We start from the raw sequence: 15,971 nt of genomic DNA, 5'->3' as shown, positions 1-15,971 counted from the left end.
TGGTGAACTAAATGATGCTGTGGTTGCCTATCACTTCAATCCTGGTTTTTGGTCCTGTATGGAGTGCATTGCCCCAGAGAGATCCAGTGCATAATCTGGGGGTTCTCCTGGTCTCACAAATCCTGCTTAATGAGCAGGTGGCAGTTGTGGCTAGGAGAGCCTTTGCTCAACTTTGTATTGTGTACCAGTTATGCCCCTTCTTGGATCGAGGGTATCTTCTTTCAGTCACTCATGCTGTAGTCTCCTACTGTACTAACTACTGTAATGATCTCTACATGGGGCTATCCTTGAAGAGTATCCGGAATCTGCAGCTTGTGCAGAAGGTGGCAGCACGAACAGTTTTGGGCACCTTAAAATTGTGAATGTAACACCTCTGCTGTATGAGCTGCAATGGGTACCAGTTTGCTTCTGGCTCCAATTCAGGGTGTTGGTTATCACCTTTAAAGCCCGTGGGACCTGGTTATACGATTTTATGGTTTATTTGTAAACTACCCAAAGTCATGCAAGTGAGATGAGTATAGAAATTGGGTAGGTAGGTAGATAGAAAGAATATAATATTTTGCCTAATATATTTTAAATTCAGTTCTGATGCAATATTTTGTTTCCCCTTTCTTTAATCACATATTTTCTCTGCATTTAGAGAACACTCTTAGCTCTTCTGACTAAAAGTATGATCACTGAAAACATATTTAATTGTGAAGATGTTGATAGGAATCTGTCTAACGGGTTCAAAGAAAGCAATTTTCTGAGAATCATTATAGTCTCTTTAAGGAGGATGGCATATGACAAATACAAAGAAATACATATGAAGATTAGCTTTTTTAATGTTTGAATTCTAAAATATGGGAGAAGGATAAATTTTGACATTAATACATTGCAGTGAAGTATGAAGACTAATGCTTGACAATTTAGAGATTAGCCTACTGTCTAGTAATTATTTTTGCCATTTGATGAAATATGTACATGAATATTATCATTACCAAAATGTTTACTTGAAAATTAAAAGCAAAATACAGTTTCTGAAATATGTTTCAAAAATCTCTGGAGACAATTCTGGAAATGAGGAAAGAGAACTAAGAAAAACCAAGAAAAAATCTGCTTCCTTAGGTTAGTGGTAGAAGCAGAAAGCTATATAAAAATATAACTTAAAAATGTTAACTTTAACCAGCATGGTCAATTGTTAAACTGCTGAAATAAGTATTTAACTAACTTTCTGATCTAAAACTAGTAAATGATTTTCAAAATATAAAAAATGTATTTTACTTTGGGACTACTCACTATGGTGAGAAATTGATGAGTGATTAATGGAATTGATGTCTTCTTAAAATGTGAGAACCATGAGCAATACAGCATTGATTACACAGCTAGTTCTTTTAAACAAAGAAAAGCTTGGTGCTGGTGACTGCCATCTGGTAAGTAGTAACTATGATTGTTAATACAAACTAACTTAAAATAAGCTAATATACAAAATGGCTATATTATCCCTAATATTTTTTGTCTTTCAGGAGATCGGCTGTTTCAAGGTTGGAAACCACCTCCCATATAGGAAAACATGAAGATCAAAAAGCCAAGAAACTAAATTGGCACATCACAGTTTAAATATGTATAAAAATAACATGGAAACAGAATACATGAATATATGATAACTAGCAACATTAATCTTGGTAGATTACCTATGTATGATATGCCTTGATCTTATTTCAATAAAAATCTGTTTACAAAGAAGTGCTCCTACTTTTTTATTGAGTTGGAATAGCTGGATAATAAAATTGGCTGGTAAAAAGATATATTTGATTTATTTTTTCAAATTTACATTAGTTATTTAAAGGCAGTATTCTTGCTCCCACATCATGAAGATGGAATTTACAGTTTTAACTGAGAAATGTTGATCCGTGGTGGCGCAGTGGTTAGAATGCAGTACTGCAGGCTAACTTACTGCTCACTCCAGGAGTTCGATTCTGAGCTGCTCAAGGTTGACTCAGCCTTTCATCCTTTCAAGGTCAGTGAAATGAGGACCCAGATTGTTGGGGGCAATATGCTGACTGTATAAACTGTTTGGAAAGGGCTGTAAAGCACTGTGAAGTGGTATATAAGTCTTAAGTCCTATCACAAAGAAATTACTTCTGTTAGGTTTCATTATAGTTCTTATATAGCAGAAAGTGTGAAAAGATACCCATCGTGGAAATTTTTATTTCTTAAAAAGACTCACAATTTACTCTATTTTGTGAAAAGAAAAAAATATCTTAGGTATTGTATTTTATTGAGGCTGTATTGGCATATTTGATTTGATTTGTGGTGGATTATACTCTGGGTAAGAAATATGTACTTATTTTAAGGCTGAGAACCACACTGAGAGTGATGTGCCTATCCCACATTCAAACAATAAAAACAAATGGAAATTAAAATTAATTATATTTAGGTAATTATTCATGTATGTAACAGTTCTTTCTACTGCATTTGAAATGAGAAGTTGAGCAACTTTTGGAGGTCACATTCATTACTTTGGGGATATAGATACATGTTTGCCTGTAGCTTCAGGATACGAACTCTTGCTTCAGGAGCCTTTTTCTGTTTGTTCCTTTTCTGTTAAGTAGAACATTAGCCTTCAATAAGCACACTAGACTAAATTACTGTGAATGCCCAATAAATGTTTTCTGTGAAAGAAAGTATAATTATTCTAAAATGGTGGCAGTGAGAAAAATTAATGAAGAAATCTGAAAAGTTTACTGGGTTTGAATAAAAGACTCCATACAGAAGAAGGATTCATTCAATAACCTTAGTGGGTATATAAATCTAATTACTTAGTCACATGAGCCTGGGATTATGACCGAAATAGCCAATTAAGCAGTGCCCAAGGACTTGACAGCGAACAGTTACTCTCAGATATACTGGGAGAAATGACTTAACAAGTTGAAGTGGGCAATGTATTTAATCCCTTTCTGATATACTGGTAGGAAGTCAAAGATAGTCCCAAAGATGCTTTTTCCAGAGGCAAGTTGCCTCTTGAAAAAGCACCTTTAGGACAACCATGACCTGGATGACTGGGAATCTCCATAGACATAAATTAAAGATAGTTTTGAATTTGGCTATATGTATTTTTTTAGTCAGAATATCTATTTGGGTAGAAAGCAGTTACAATAGACCACTTATAAATTATGAAAAATGTAATAAAATTTACAAGAATGGCTAGTATAGTGGCGGCGAACCTATGGCATGGGTGCCAGAGGTGCCACTCAGAGCCCTCTCTGTGGGCACGTGTGCCGTCACCCCAGTCCTAGGTCTTTAGCTGGGTTTTATAAAACCTTTTTGCTTTAGGCCTCCACTGCCGTGTGCAAAAAAAAAAAAAAAAGGTTCAATCAGTCAATTTCAACTTCTCGCGGGAAAAAAAATCTTGCAAAGTCTTGCTTGATTGATTGAACTTTTTAGTCCCACCCAGTCTGCCGTTACCACCGCAGCCACGCCCAGCCAATGGGCCCCGCCCCACCAATGGGCCACACCCACCCAGCCCCCGACGATGCGTAAGTGGGTTTGGGGTTGCAGTTTGGGCACTTGGTCTCTAAAAGGTTCGCCATCACTGGTCTAGTAGCTGTCAAGGTGCTGGACTGCAACTCCTTTTTTGATATTGGCCATGGTGGCTGGAGCTGATTTTAGATAACCATGTATTAATGACTATGCCTGTACTCTGGTTTAATAAAATAATAATCAATAAATTAATACATTTAACCCATACAATCATTTTAGTAGTTCTTGTGGAGTAATAGGAAGGTAGAGTCTAAAAAAAATCTTGCAAGTTTGAACATTAAACACCTTATGCACAATTTGAACTTGAAAACTATCCAGAATAACATTTCTGGTAGGCTCAGTTTTAGTTTCCTGACAGCTTTCTTTTTCACACACACCCTTCTACCTCCCTCTCCAATCTTTGCTTAATTTTAAGCGTACTTGCTAGAAAGTTATTTTTAAAGTTGATCAAAATTTGCTTCTCAAATATATTTAATTTTGCAGACTTTTTTCAGGAGCTGAGAGCACAGTATTTGATATGACATTCCTATTTCATTTTTATTTATTAATTTTTTCTTTGAAATGTCTATGCGTGATCTATATCTATATATATCTGTATACACAAATATCAGATCTCTGGAAGCAAAGCCCCAGTTGGGAAATTAGCTTTAGTTGATAATCAGACTGCCTAAATTCTCATTACTTCCAGTTACATTTCTTGGGGAAAAAATGTAAACTGGTAATATAGTAGTACCATATTACCAGAAATATCTACTGATTTTTTTTGTCCCAAATGAATAATTATTGAAACATGAATTGCTAATATAGTACTTTTTAGTTCCAAGGACTACTTTTAAAAAATCAGTATTTTTCTCTTCACAAGCCTATGGGAGCATGATTGATGATACATAATATTACTAAGTGATTTTTGCTTGGTTTCTTAGTCTTGGGGAGAGAGTCAAGAATTTTGGAAAGTGAAAGCTTAATATATTTATTTGGACCTGTAAGGAGAAGAGTTCCTATCTTAAATTAACATAGTATGCATTATTTTACAGAATAAATTATATTCTAGACATAATGTTTAATGCTATCATTGTCTAGCAAGGGATATTATTGGGGGACATGAGCATAGTACTTCCTAAATGAACAGAAATGTTTGTGGAATATATTCAAATTAATGGAATTTATTTATGTATATTAAGCAATAACTGGGGTGTAAAAACACATTTCCCCTCAAAAAAGTGTGATGGCCATGTTGTTCCCTAGCTTGGATATTTTCCTTCTCTTCAGCCCCCACTACTTGCTTCCCATGTATCTGCCAAAGCTCCTGCTTTAATACTTCTCCTTGGGTTTACATTGGAAAAGGGAAGGATTATGCCAACAAGTTGAAATATATTTATTAGTATATCTGTATACATCTGAAGTGAGTAAAATTAATATTGCTTGTTTGTGGCTACTGTTTTCTTATAGTGTCAATGGATATTTTCATATCTATTTTGCTTTTGGAATTTTGAACTAAAAATATTTTATTATACTATTCCTGGATTTTTCATTGGTTGAGTATTAACCAAGTGCAAATCTCCTTTTTGAAATCAGCTAAGGTTGGATACGTCCTACTGCTTACCTGGGTGCCACCTCTTTATTTTCATCTAAAATGAGCTTTCTAGAGAATCAGATTTTTGTATCTCTGCCAGATAATGAAAGGGCTGTTGGTTTCTGGGTGAATACATATTTCCATTAAGTTATTATATGTCTGATTTTTCATTGTGATAGCTCAGAGTACTAGGAAATTTTGTTTCACAGGAAATCATGATTTGCTTACAGTACTTTTACTTTCCCCCCTTTTCTTTTATGGATTATAGTGGACAATTTTAATTTTGTTAACCTAGTTCGTATAGCCTTGGAAATCTTGTGTAAGTTATTGACCTTAAAAAAATTTCTTTTGTGTAAGCTTAATAAAGAAAAAGTGAAAACAATTGTAAACTGGAAAATTAATAATTTATTTTTGCTTTTATTAGAATAATAATGTTTTATTACAGATGTGAATTAAGGTTATGATGATGTTATTGAAGAGCACATTTTAGACTAAGTAGGGAAGCCAAATACCAGATACTGACATAACTTACACACATCAAAGTCTATGAAAATACTTACACAAACAACCTAATAGCTCACTATATTAGCAGATAAATTTAGAATAAGGAATACTAATAATCCAGCCCTATATCATGAAACGCATTGCCTGCTATGCAAGCATTTATTGCAATGTTATTTCAGTGAAATCAAATCTAAGCAGATATACATTAATGATTTAAGATGAGAGTATGACATAATCCTTGTCATTAATTTTGTTGTATTTTAGCTTAATCTGCATACATCTAAAATTTAACCTGATTTCCAGTTTCCCAGTAGTTTCCGACATGTTAGTAAGCTTTTCATGTATTTTTATTCTAAAAGGCAATTTGTTGCTTGACCTTTTTTACAGAGAAAGGGCCTGGGTTTTTGCCCTACAGATTCGTAGCAATCCAAGGCATATGTGCTTAGAATGCAAGAGTCCCTTTCTTTGGCATTTTCATTGATTACCAGTATTTCAGATACTTGTCAGATAGATGACACTATTCCTAGTAAGTCCCTCTTTATTTTTTTCTGCTTTGCTTTAAAAAAAAAACACTAATAATTTTCTCTGTCTGATTTCAACAGGGACATCTTATGATTGGTGGTAAACAAGTCACACTTGAATATAGTCCATACCCTGAGTTTTGGTATTGCAAGCGTGTAAGTATGTAGAAGAACAACTTTATGAAAAGTTACTTGTAGAGCAGTGGTCCCCAACCTTTCCAGCTTGGGAGACCAGCCTGGGAGGGGGTGGTGGTTCCGTGTGAATGGCAAGTGCATGCATGAGCAAGTGCAACTCCATTTGTGTGAGCGGGAGCTTTGTAAGCAAGTGCGCCTGTCGCTTGCCCAAATGGAGCTTTGCGTGTGCAGACACTTACCTGCTGCTTGTGCGGCCTGGTTCCAAACAGGCTACGGCCTGGTAGTGGGCCACGGCCTGGGGATTGGGGACCTCTGTTGTAGAGAGTTTGAAAGAAATGGAATAGCTTAATGAAAATATTTCTAATTGACTTGCTGATTCTTCAAGTGGACTCTCATAGCACTAAGATTTCTTGAGGGATGCACACAGCTTACCTTTGTGGATAAAATAAGTCATAGTCAACTCTCTTTCCGTCTGAAACCATTGGTGATATGGATTTGTTTGTCCCCTGCACTTGCTGCTATATTTTGCCCTCTGTATTTCCACATGGAAGATCCACTGTATATAGGGAAATCTGTTTGTTTGTTGTATATTAATTAGCTTAATTTTGTTTTGCTTTATTTATGAGATTTACCCCAACCTCAATCCAGAGGGAGTCTTGCCTATTTAACATTAGATACAACTCACTGAATTTTATTCAGTTAAAGATTTGAATGTAGATTCTTCCCAAACCAATATCTTGGAGTCGCATGTGTCCCATTGGTAGAAGAGAGGTATGTTCATAAAGTAGAGTCTACCTGAATAGAGAATTCTGAATCACGCAATTCAGAGGTATTTATACGAGTTGAAAATCTATGTCTTTGTCCTCCTCCTTCCTTTTCCATTATTTAGGAACATTGATTTGAAGTCATGGCATGCTACTTTCAGTTTATTATCTTGCAGATGTAAATGGGTGGCTCACATGGTGTTATTAACACATAGCTGGAGTCTTAATAAAACACTAAGCTTCCTTTCTGCTTCTGTTTTGATAAGTTGAGTTGCATGAAGGGACAAAAGACAAAGGTTATATAATCTTTTTTTTCTTTGCAGTGTAAAGCGCGCACAGTAGGGTTTCATTCAGAAGGGTATCGTTCATCTTGTTACTTCTGTAAACTCCCAAGAGATGGTGAGCCTACTTTTGTTATTGTCTGGTACCAAAATAAATGTGTTAATTTGCAGTGAATAAAGATCTTTGGTGTATACAGCGATATATTTTCATTAGTACTAGATCAAATTCTGTTTTTAATGCAAATTATTAACTTTAAATGGTATAAACAAGAGAATGAATGAATCTTTTCCTATAGCAGAACTACAGCATCTGAAATGAGTATCTCTCTCACTAGCTCTTGAGATTGGGCTTAGAGCTCCTCTGAGTCCACTTCCTCTTCTCCAACTCTGCTCTTACTTCAAATAACCACTAGCTCTACCAGCCAGTCATGTGGCCAGGATTATCATAGTATAAATGGATCTTTGTTAATTTGTTTAGTAGCTTATTTAATTTACTTAGTAGAATTTAGAGGCGTCATAGAGAGGCAGTTTAGTGTAATGGTTAAGACATTAGGCTAGAAATCAGGAGACCATAAGTTATGGGGCACAAAGCCAGCTAGATGACCTTGGGCCAGTCACTTTCTCTCAGCCTTAGGAAGGAAGTAGTGACAAAGTACTTCTAAAAAACCTTGCTAAGAAACGCTGTTCATGGACACATCAGAAGATTTCTGTGACATCTGAGACCATGTAAGAGAGCCAGCATGGAAATACAACCAATGCTATCTCTTTTGAGACTCTGGTGCCAGTTGCCTGCAGCCTCTAGTAGGCTCATTTTTTCTTCTCTCATAGGCTAGATGGCCTGTCACAAGAAGAGCAGAAGTCGATGCTGCTAGACTTCCATTCCCTCACTGCCCTTCCATGAGAACTGTAGCACAAGAATTATTCTACTGGCTGTACCAGGCAATATCTCTCCCCTGAGGAACGCATGCATTTTCACATGCCAGGAAAGAACTCCAGTGATAACCATAGGATAACAGTCAAGCCATGCCCTTTAGGTTTTGAACCTTGATACACTGGCTATGTACCCTATCGGGGGGGGGGGGGAGAGACAGGAAATGCTACCAATTTCGGCTCTCCTTTCCAGCTGGACAGCCAGTGTTGGAAGAATGAGGAGGAAGAATTGAGAAAGACATCCATTCTTGGTCCCTCTATTCTAGAGAATTCCTGTTTCTACTATAGAAAATAAGGACCAGGATTACAGTGTCATACCAACAAATGAGGGGAGAAATACCCAGTTCCTTCCTTCTCTGGCATACAACTCAGATACTTCCCTTCAGGACTAATAAATGAGAAAGATGGGACAGATATCCCTACATGAGAAAGAGAAATGACAACCAGTCCTGAATCCACCAGGCATATCAAGAGAGTCTGCAAGATTCTCGGCCTGAAGAACCGGAACTGCCATTCCTATAGGCCCCACTGTACTTGCCAGCAGCATAAGACTATATGTAATCCAGAGCATCTTGGAGGCAGAGATCTCAGGACAAACCATGGCATCCTCAATTCCAACCAAAAGCGAATGTTTTCCTATAAAAAATAGACAATCATTCTTGGTCAAAAGGCTAATAAAAATGCCCATAGCTGAATGTGTCATGTTAAAATACATGCATTTTAAAGACAATCTGATAGGATTGTAGTTCATGCAAATGAGTTGAACATTGACTAGTACTGAAGGCCAATAACTACCTCTTGAGCATACAGTGATCAAACACGTCTCATGATGTGAGGCCAGAGGTTTACTTTTCCATCGTTCCTAAGAATAACAAAGGTTGATGCATTGTTCTGAAACTCAAGTGGGAAAACTCATATTGAAACTCTGAAAATTATCATTGCATTCCCCTAAGAAAGGAACACACCTGAATCACCACTCACAGAGGAAGTTCCTGAGATTCAAATTGTAGGATGTCCTCTATCAGTACATGTCCTTTCGTTAATTCTGCCATTGACTCCCAGTGTATTCATGGAGGTGACCGTAATCAGCCATTTGATTTCCTGGGAAATACACACAAGCACTTTCTTGGATGGTTCCCTATTTTATGTCCTCAACTGAGTAGGGGAAAGAAAGATGTTTGGCCGTGATATTAATTTTTAAGAATCTGGGTTTCTGATTAACGTAGGGAAGAACAGTTTTTAGCTAGTGCACATCTTATAAGACGTGGAATCAATTATGGAGACAGAAAATGGTCTGATCTCATCAAAACAAAGAAAGGCAACCATCTAAAAACTAATTGCATATATTCTTTGAATCAACCGTCCATATCTCTTGATCCTTGACAGTCTTCAAAGACAAATGATAACTTGGACAAACTCAGTACCTTGAGCAAGATTCCAGATCAGCAGCGCTAGAGGCAATGAAGTGATCCAATAAAGAAAATTCTCTCAAGGTAATAGCTTTTGAAATGATCTCCAAAAGAAGGGACTTGTTGCTTTCACACCATGTTGAACTTACTACAGCCAGGCAAGTGTCAGAAATAGAAGCGCTGTCTGTAGGAAGAAGTTTGGCATCACCCAACCATAAACCATGCACAAACCTTTATGTTCAAGCTGAATCTGATTTATATTTTGTGCAGAAAGTAATCCCAAACCAAAACTCGCCTAAAAAAGAACGTGCAAACTAGATGTCAGGCAAATTGTCAGTATCTCCTGAGTAGAACAGGAGAGTTTAGAGCAACAGTTCTGAGAGCCTCCTAGTATATTTTTGTCACCTCATCCAGGCTGCAGAGCCTCATTTTCCAGGTGGATTAACACATGCATCAAAATTAGCTAAAAGATACAGAATAAACCTCCTTCATAGGGAGTTTATCTTATTTATTTATAAAATTTATTTGCTGCCCATCTTGTGTCCAATGACTCTGGGTGGCTTATAGCATAGAAACATTGAAAAACATTAAAATTATCCATTTTAAAAAACAGCCGATAATAAAATTGTAGACACAAGATGGCAGATGAATTCTGGCTCCTTCACTCAAAACATAATCATCTTGGCACTTTCATCCCAAAGACTCTCCCGGGAGATACCTGTAAGACTGCTAAACCATTCCAAATAGGAGTTATTTTCTGTAGCATTCTCCTGCCAAAAGGGCTGTCCCAGAAGAGCTCTAAACAATGCCTCAGGAATTAGTGAAAACACTCACTTTCAGGTATCCTGATTTTGCTGACGAAAATGGACCTTCATAGTCCATTGGATTGGATTTGTAACAGCTCTTCAATCTGCATGTCTCTTCTTGATGCTTTTCTTTGTGTATTGGTCTAAAAGAATAATATTGTGACCACTAGAAACTTTTCAGTGATATTATAGTATTAGGGAAGTACTGCCACATGAAAAAAGAAAGAAAGTAGGGACCCAGAGAGGTAATGACAAATTTTTACATATTTCATGGATTAGTACAAGTCTAAAATTTGTGTGTTCTCAAGTGGAAAGTTTATAATGCATAATCATCTAAATAAGTTATTTAAATATTCTTGTACAATGCAGTAAGGAAAAATAGTGTTAACATAGTGGAGTGTTTTTTTTCTGAAATGACTTCATTAAATTTGTTTTCCTAGTAACAGAAGAAAAACTTGAAAAGGGAGAGGGAGAGTCACCTGAGGAACCAAACCCAAAGGGGGAATCTGTTGAAGACCCTGCTCCACCCCAAGAGCTGCCATCTCAGAAGCCAGATTCTGAGCTGCAATGCCTGCCTCAAGAATTTGAACCCAAGAAGAAGGATAAAAACAGAGAAGAGTGGCTCACACAAGAAAAGAAGAGGGACCCTGAAATGTATCCACCCCGGAAAGAAAATCAAGACCGTAGTTCAAGGAGAGACACTGTGGAAAATAAGCGTCAGGAGGATGAGAGTAAAAGTAAGCTGATGGTATTTATGGCCTTAGTGTCTAATTTATTTCTAAAACGGTGATTTAAATTTGTGTAAGCTGAATAGACGTTCATAGATGATATTTTTTTCTCTCCATGCTATACTTTTCACAGCAATTATGTTAAAACGCATTCCTCGCTTCACTCCACCAGAAGTGATTGTAGGACTTTTAGCACCATATGTCCGTCTCTCTACTTCAAGTGTGCGGGTAATGAAGAACAAAGCTGGTCGGATGGGCTACACCTATGGTTTCATTGAGCTCGACTCTCATGCTGTACGTTGACATTCTCCTTATTTCATTTCCCAGCTTCATTAATTAACATTAACGTTGATGAAATGTTAAGCTGTTACTTTCTTATGATAGTCTATGTTCATTACAGTGTCCTGTGTAATTATGAGTTTACATTTTTAAAATGTATTCCTCATGCTTCTGTATCCAAAGCTATCAAACTGGCTACATTTGCACCTAACATTTAACAATGGTTTAGCATTGTAAGACTAAGCCTCTGCAAGCTTCAGGCTTGTACTTTCTCCTTCCCATCTCCTAAAGCACAGTATTACATTCAAACTATAAACCTGCTTCCTAAACTGCTTAGATGTAATAGTAAATTACTGAAAAGAAAATTTTCAAATTCCTTCTTGTGTCTTTACTGGAGAGGAAGGAGTAAAAAAGCACAAAGAATTGTGGCTGAATTGCGGCCATTGTGTAGGATAACTTACTCAAATTGACTGGGTAGGCTTAGTGCAGGGGTAGGCAACCTTGGCTCTTTTATGACTCGTGGACTTCAATTCCCAGAATTCCTGAGCCAGCCATGCTGAGGGGAAAGAGAGACGTTTCCAAGCTGAGCCATGCTGGCTCAGGAATTCTGGGAGTTGAAGTCCACGAGTCATAAAAGAGCCAAGGTTGCCTACCCCTGGCTTAGTGCTATTACTAACATTTAGATGTGATGTAATATCAATAAAGAAGAAAATGGCTTTGTTTATGCACTGTTCTAATCCCAAACCAAGTGTATATCAAGTGTATGGTAGAGTGTTTCAAAGGGTTGGGGCAGACATGTCAAACTGCCGGCCATGGGCCGGATGCGTCACACTGAAACCGCCCCCACCCCATTGCTGGCAATGGGGAAAAAGTCCTGATACGTCGTGTGACGTTGCAAGTTTGACATGCCTGGGATGAGGCCACAGCAGAAAAGGCTGTTCTTGACCCCACCTGCCGGAATTCCTTAGCAGAAGGCCCATAGCAGGCCTTTTCAGCTGGTGCGAGAGAGGTTGACTAATCTCATTGGAGTGAGATTGCTCATTTGGATTCATGCCATATAAGACTTTTAAAGGTAATAACCAACACCTTGAATTGGACCCAGAAGCAAACCATTGGCTGCATTGGCAGCCAATGCAGCTCGTATAACAGCAATGCCACATGTGCCACCCTAGGAGCCTCTAGACCTGTGCACGCTGCTGCATTCTGCACCAGCTGTAATTCCTGAATACTCTTCAAGGGTAGCCCCATGCAGAATGCACTGGAGAAATCTAACCAACAATTGACTAGGACTTGAGTGACCGTATGCAGGTCTTCATGATCCAGATAAGGGCGCAACTGGTACACAACACAAAGTTGTGAAAAAGCCTTCTTAGCCATGACTGCCATCTGGTCTTTGAGCATGAGTCGCAAGTCCAGGAGAACTCCCAGGTTGTGCACCAGGTTTGTGTGGGGTAGTGCAACCCCATCCAGAATTAAAGATGATAAACAACTGGATTTTGAGGTCCCCTGCACCCACAGCCACTCTGTTATGTCAGGGTTCAGCTGAAACCTATTGTCCCCATCCAGACCCCTACTTTTTTTACTTATTCTTGGATTCTTTTTATTACAGGAGGCACGCCAGTTAGTGAAAGTGTTACAAGACCTAGATCCACCAATTAGCATTGATGGCCGTGCTGTGGATGTAAACCTAGCTACAGGAAAGAGGAGGTAATAGGGATGTCATTAAAACATTTATTGACATGACTTCATTTTGTGAATTTTGTCATTTTGACAGATACTTTAATATGCAAACAAAGAAAGTTTAGGCAATCAAGTTTTCATAAATTAGCACACTTACATTATGATTTTGCAGAATTGAATGTCTTTATCAAGTGGTGCTATGTTTAAACCATAATATCTCTCTAAGAAATTGTTATGAGCATACAACACATTTAAGCTATTTTGAGAGTAAATTTAAAAAGAATAGAGTTGCTTGAATGAAAAATTAGATATAACTCTAATGGCAATATTATTTTGTTCACGGAAATTTCGTGTCAAAATATCCTCTGTAGCAAAGTCAAAAAGTTGATCTGGACTTTCTATGTGAATCTCTGGGTAATTCGTAATACTGACAATGAATTCTGGCTTTAGATGATGTAGTAACAACATTAATTTAAATTAAAATGGTCAACTCGAGACATATTGGATTAATTATTGAGTTAATGTCTGTATGGAAGATATGTAAGGTCACAAATTGTGCACTGAGCTATGATTCAAAAAACAAAGCTTCAGTATACTGTATTTTTATTCAGCTTATTAATAGTACAACAGGTCCCGTGAAATTGTGAGAGTTTTCGTGAAGCATACTAAGCTAACTGCATGTAGTATTTTTGGAACATTTAAACTGATTTGATGGTGGTCTTCTTTCTGTTGCTAGAAATGAATATGGAGACCAAGGTGATATTTCTCGTTTCAACCAGGTAATGTTTGTAATCTATGACAGCACCTGAAGAAAATTGGTTGCTTCCATCCAGCATTTCAAATGTTTACTTGCCTAAACTTAGGTATATTTTTATATTTAATTTATGACAGTGAGTGTAACCAGAAAAGGAATATACAAGATCAGTTAACTTCACAGTTGATTCCTCCTCCAACTCAAAACAATAAATAAGTTATATACACACCACTGTCCGACATGTGCGTGTGTTTAAATGATAAAAATAAAAGTGTATAGGTAGAAATAATCTTTTCCAAAATTTAAGAATAATGGCTATATCCTAAGTTCTAATAAGATTCCTAGGTTAATGGTGATAAATCTAGGATAGATGTACCATTACCATAAGATGCCATTACAATACACTGTGATTTTGATTTCAAGTTTCCATTCTTCTTGCTGTCTTTATAAAGGACAAGGCATTCCTTGCCTTTTGCAAATATGAGAAAACTAGACCTTTTTAGGCATTCTGTGAATGAGTGCATTGATTTCAACAGATGTATTTTTCTGAGTCTTAGGCTGATAAATATCTGATAATAGTTTATTAGGTCTTATCACTTAGTATGTGCAAATTTGTGTTTTATAATTCTTATTTTAAAATCTTGTTTGTATTTCAGGGCAAACGAGGCATGAATGACAGGAGAGGCACTGACATACAGAAACGAAAATCAGAGTGTAGGTTGTCTTTTAATCTGATTGTAGTACAAAATATTTTTCTTATTTATTTCTTAACCAAATTTTTGTATCCGCCCAACTCACCAAAGGTGACTTTGGGCAACACAAAGCAATAAATAAAATATAAATAATAAAAATAGCAAATCCAAATATAAAAACCATAGTAATAAATATCTTAAAAACCCAAAATGCAACCATAAATGAGAATAGAAAATAGACTTCAATTTTCTTGAAGGAATCATCTACTCTCTATAGTATCTTTTCATATTTTGGAATTTTTTGATAGCTCACTTAAAATTAGAACATCTTTTTCTTTTTAAGGTTGACCAATATATCTCAACTGGCAAGTGTTGGTGGTAAAGGGCAAGAAATTATAATTTTAATAGTTTAAAATATATTTATTACCTTATATGGAATCTTTGGGACCTTCAATCTCATTAACCAGAATATATTAGATTATAACTGTATTATTTAAAGGATTATCTATTTATCTGTCTGTTTACTTATAAACTACTACAATCCCCAAGTAATTCTAGGCAAATATAAGTTGTAACAATTGCCCTGATATGTTTTACATCTTTCAGCTTCTTCTGATGTGTCTACATTCATTTATGATCCAGATACTGGAAATTATTTTGATCCCATAAGTGGAGTATACTATGATCCGAATACTCAGGTGAGATTGTATGCATAAATGAGTTTCTTTTCTCTTTTCATTACTATGAATTGTTTTTTTTTAAAAAAAAAAATCATGTTTTGTTCCTATGCAGAGAGAAATACCAATGGGTCGGGAAGCATCACCACCACCACCATCTAGTATGAGGCATTATAAAAGCCAAGAAAGGACAAGTGAAAGAGATGAGACATCCAATAGAGATAATAGAGAGAGAAGAGAAAGACACAGAAGTAAATCAGCCAAGGTAGTTATTGGTCATGAGAACACTGTTATGAATTTTGTGACCTGCATATATTTAAGGTATAAAATGCTGAAAGTGAAAAAGGATTGAATTCTACTCAGCCAATGTGGATTAATAACAGACTTGCCCAGCTTGTCTTTTTTCTTGGAAATGAAATAGCCAAGTACAAACTATATTGTTCTTGTACTTGTCTTTGTAAGTAGGAACAATGGAGAGAAAGAGAAGCAAGCAAAAATATTTATGTAAGCAATGGAATTGTAAACAAGTTTTTTAATTGTCACTTAATTCAGAATGAGCATCAAGAGGACAGATTTCCTGCAGAAGGTGTCTTTAAAAAGCCACTACCTCCAATATTGAAAAAAGAAGAAAGTACTCCTCCAGTAAGAATTTATTACTTAACTATTGCAATAATTTATCTTAAAATTTAATTCTATCTAAATTTTAGAAAGTATGC

At 36.5% G+C, this 15,971-nt stretch overlaps 1 protein-coding gene across 2 annotated transcripts in view; it reads left to right on the top strand.

Moving 5' to 3' along the window:
• RBM6 (RNA binding motif protein 6) overlaps positions 1 to 15,971 on the top strand; it is an 86,408-nt gene that overhangs the window by 64,372 nt on the left and 6,065 nt on the right. The window contains exons 7-16 of one of the 2 annotated variants that reach the window (XM_039333865.1): positions 6,202 to 6,276; positions 7,343 to 7,418; positions 10,892 to 11,182; positions 11,307 to 11,467; positions 13,062 to 13,159; positions 13,869 to 13,911; positions 14,543 to 14,600; positions 15,185 to 15,276; positions 15,371 to 15,520; positions 15,808 to 15,897. In XM_039333865.1, coding sequence (XP_039189799.1) covers positions 6,202 to 6,276; positions 7,343 to 7,418; positions 10,892 to 11,182; positions 11,307 to 11,467; positions 13,062 to 13,159; positions 13,869 to 13,911; positions 14,543 to 14,600; positions 15,185 to 15,276; positions 15,371 to 15,520; positions 15,808 to 15,897 — 1,134 coding nt within the window. Of the gene's footprint in view, positions 1 to 6,201; positions 6,277 to 7,342; positions 7,419 to 10,885; positions 11,183 to 11,306; positions 11,468 to 13,061; positions 13,160 to 13,868; positions 13,912 to 14,542; positions 14,601 to 15,184; positions 15,277 to 15,370; positions 15,521 to 15,807; positions 15,898 to 15,971 lie in introns of both variants that reach the window. The other variant, XM_039333856.1, reaches the window with a different exon arrangement.

This window comes from Crotalus tigris, unplaced genomic scaffold (assembly GCF_016545835.1).
Source record: "Crotalus tigris isolate CLP2741 ecotype Arizona unplaced genomic scaffold, ASM1654583v1 scf7180000017625.6296891, whole genome shotgun sequence".
Taxonomy (NCBI): Eukaryota; Metazoa; Chordata; class Lepidosauria; order Squamata; family Viperidae; genus Crotalus; species Crotalus tigris.
Note: the sequence above shows the minus strand (reverse complement) of the source record. Positions and strands in the feature narration are given on the sequence as shown.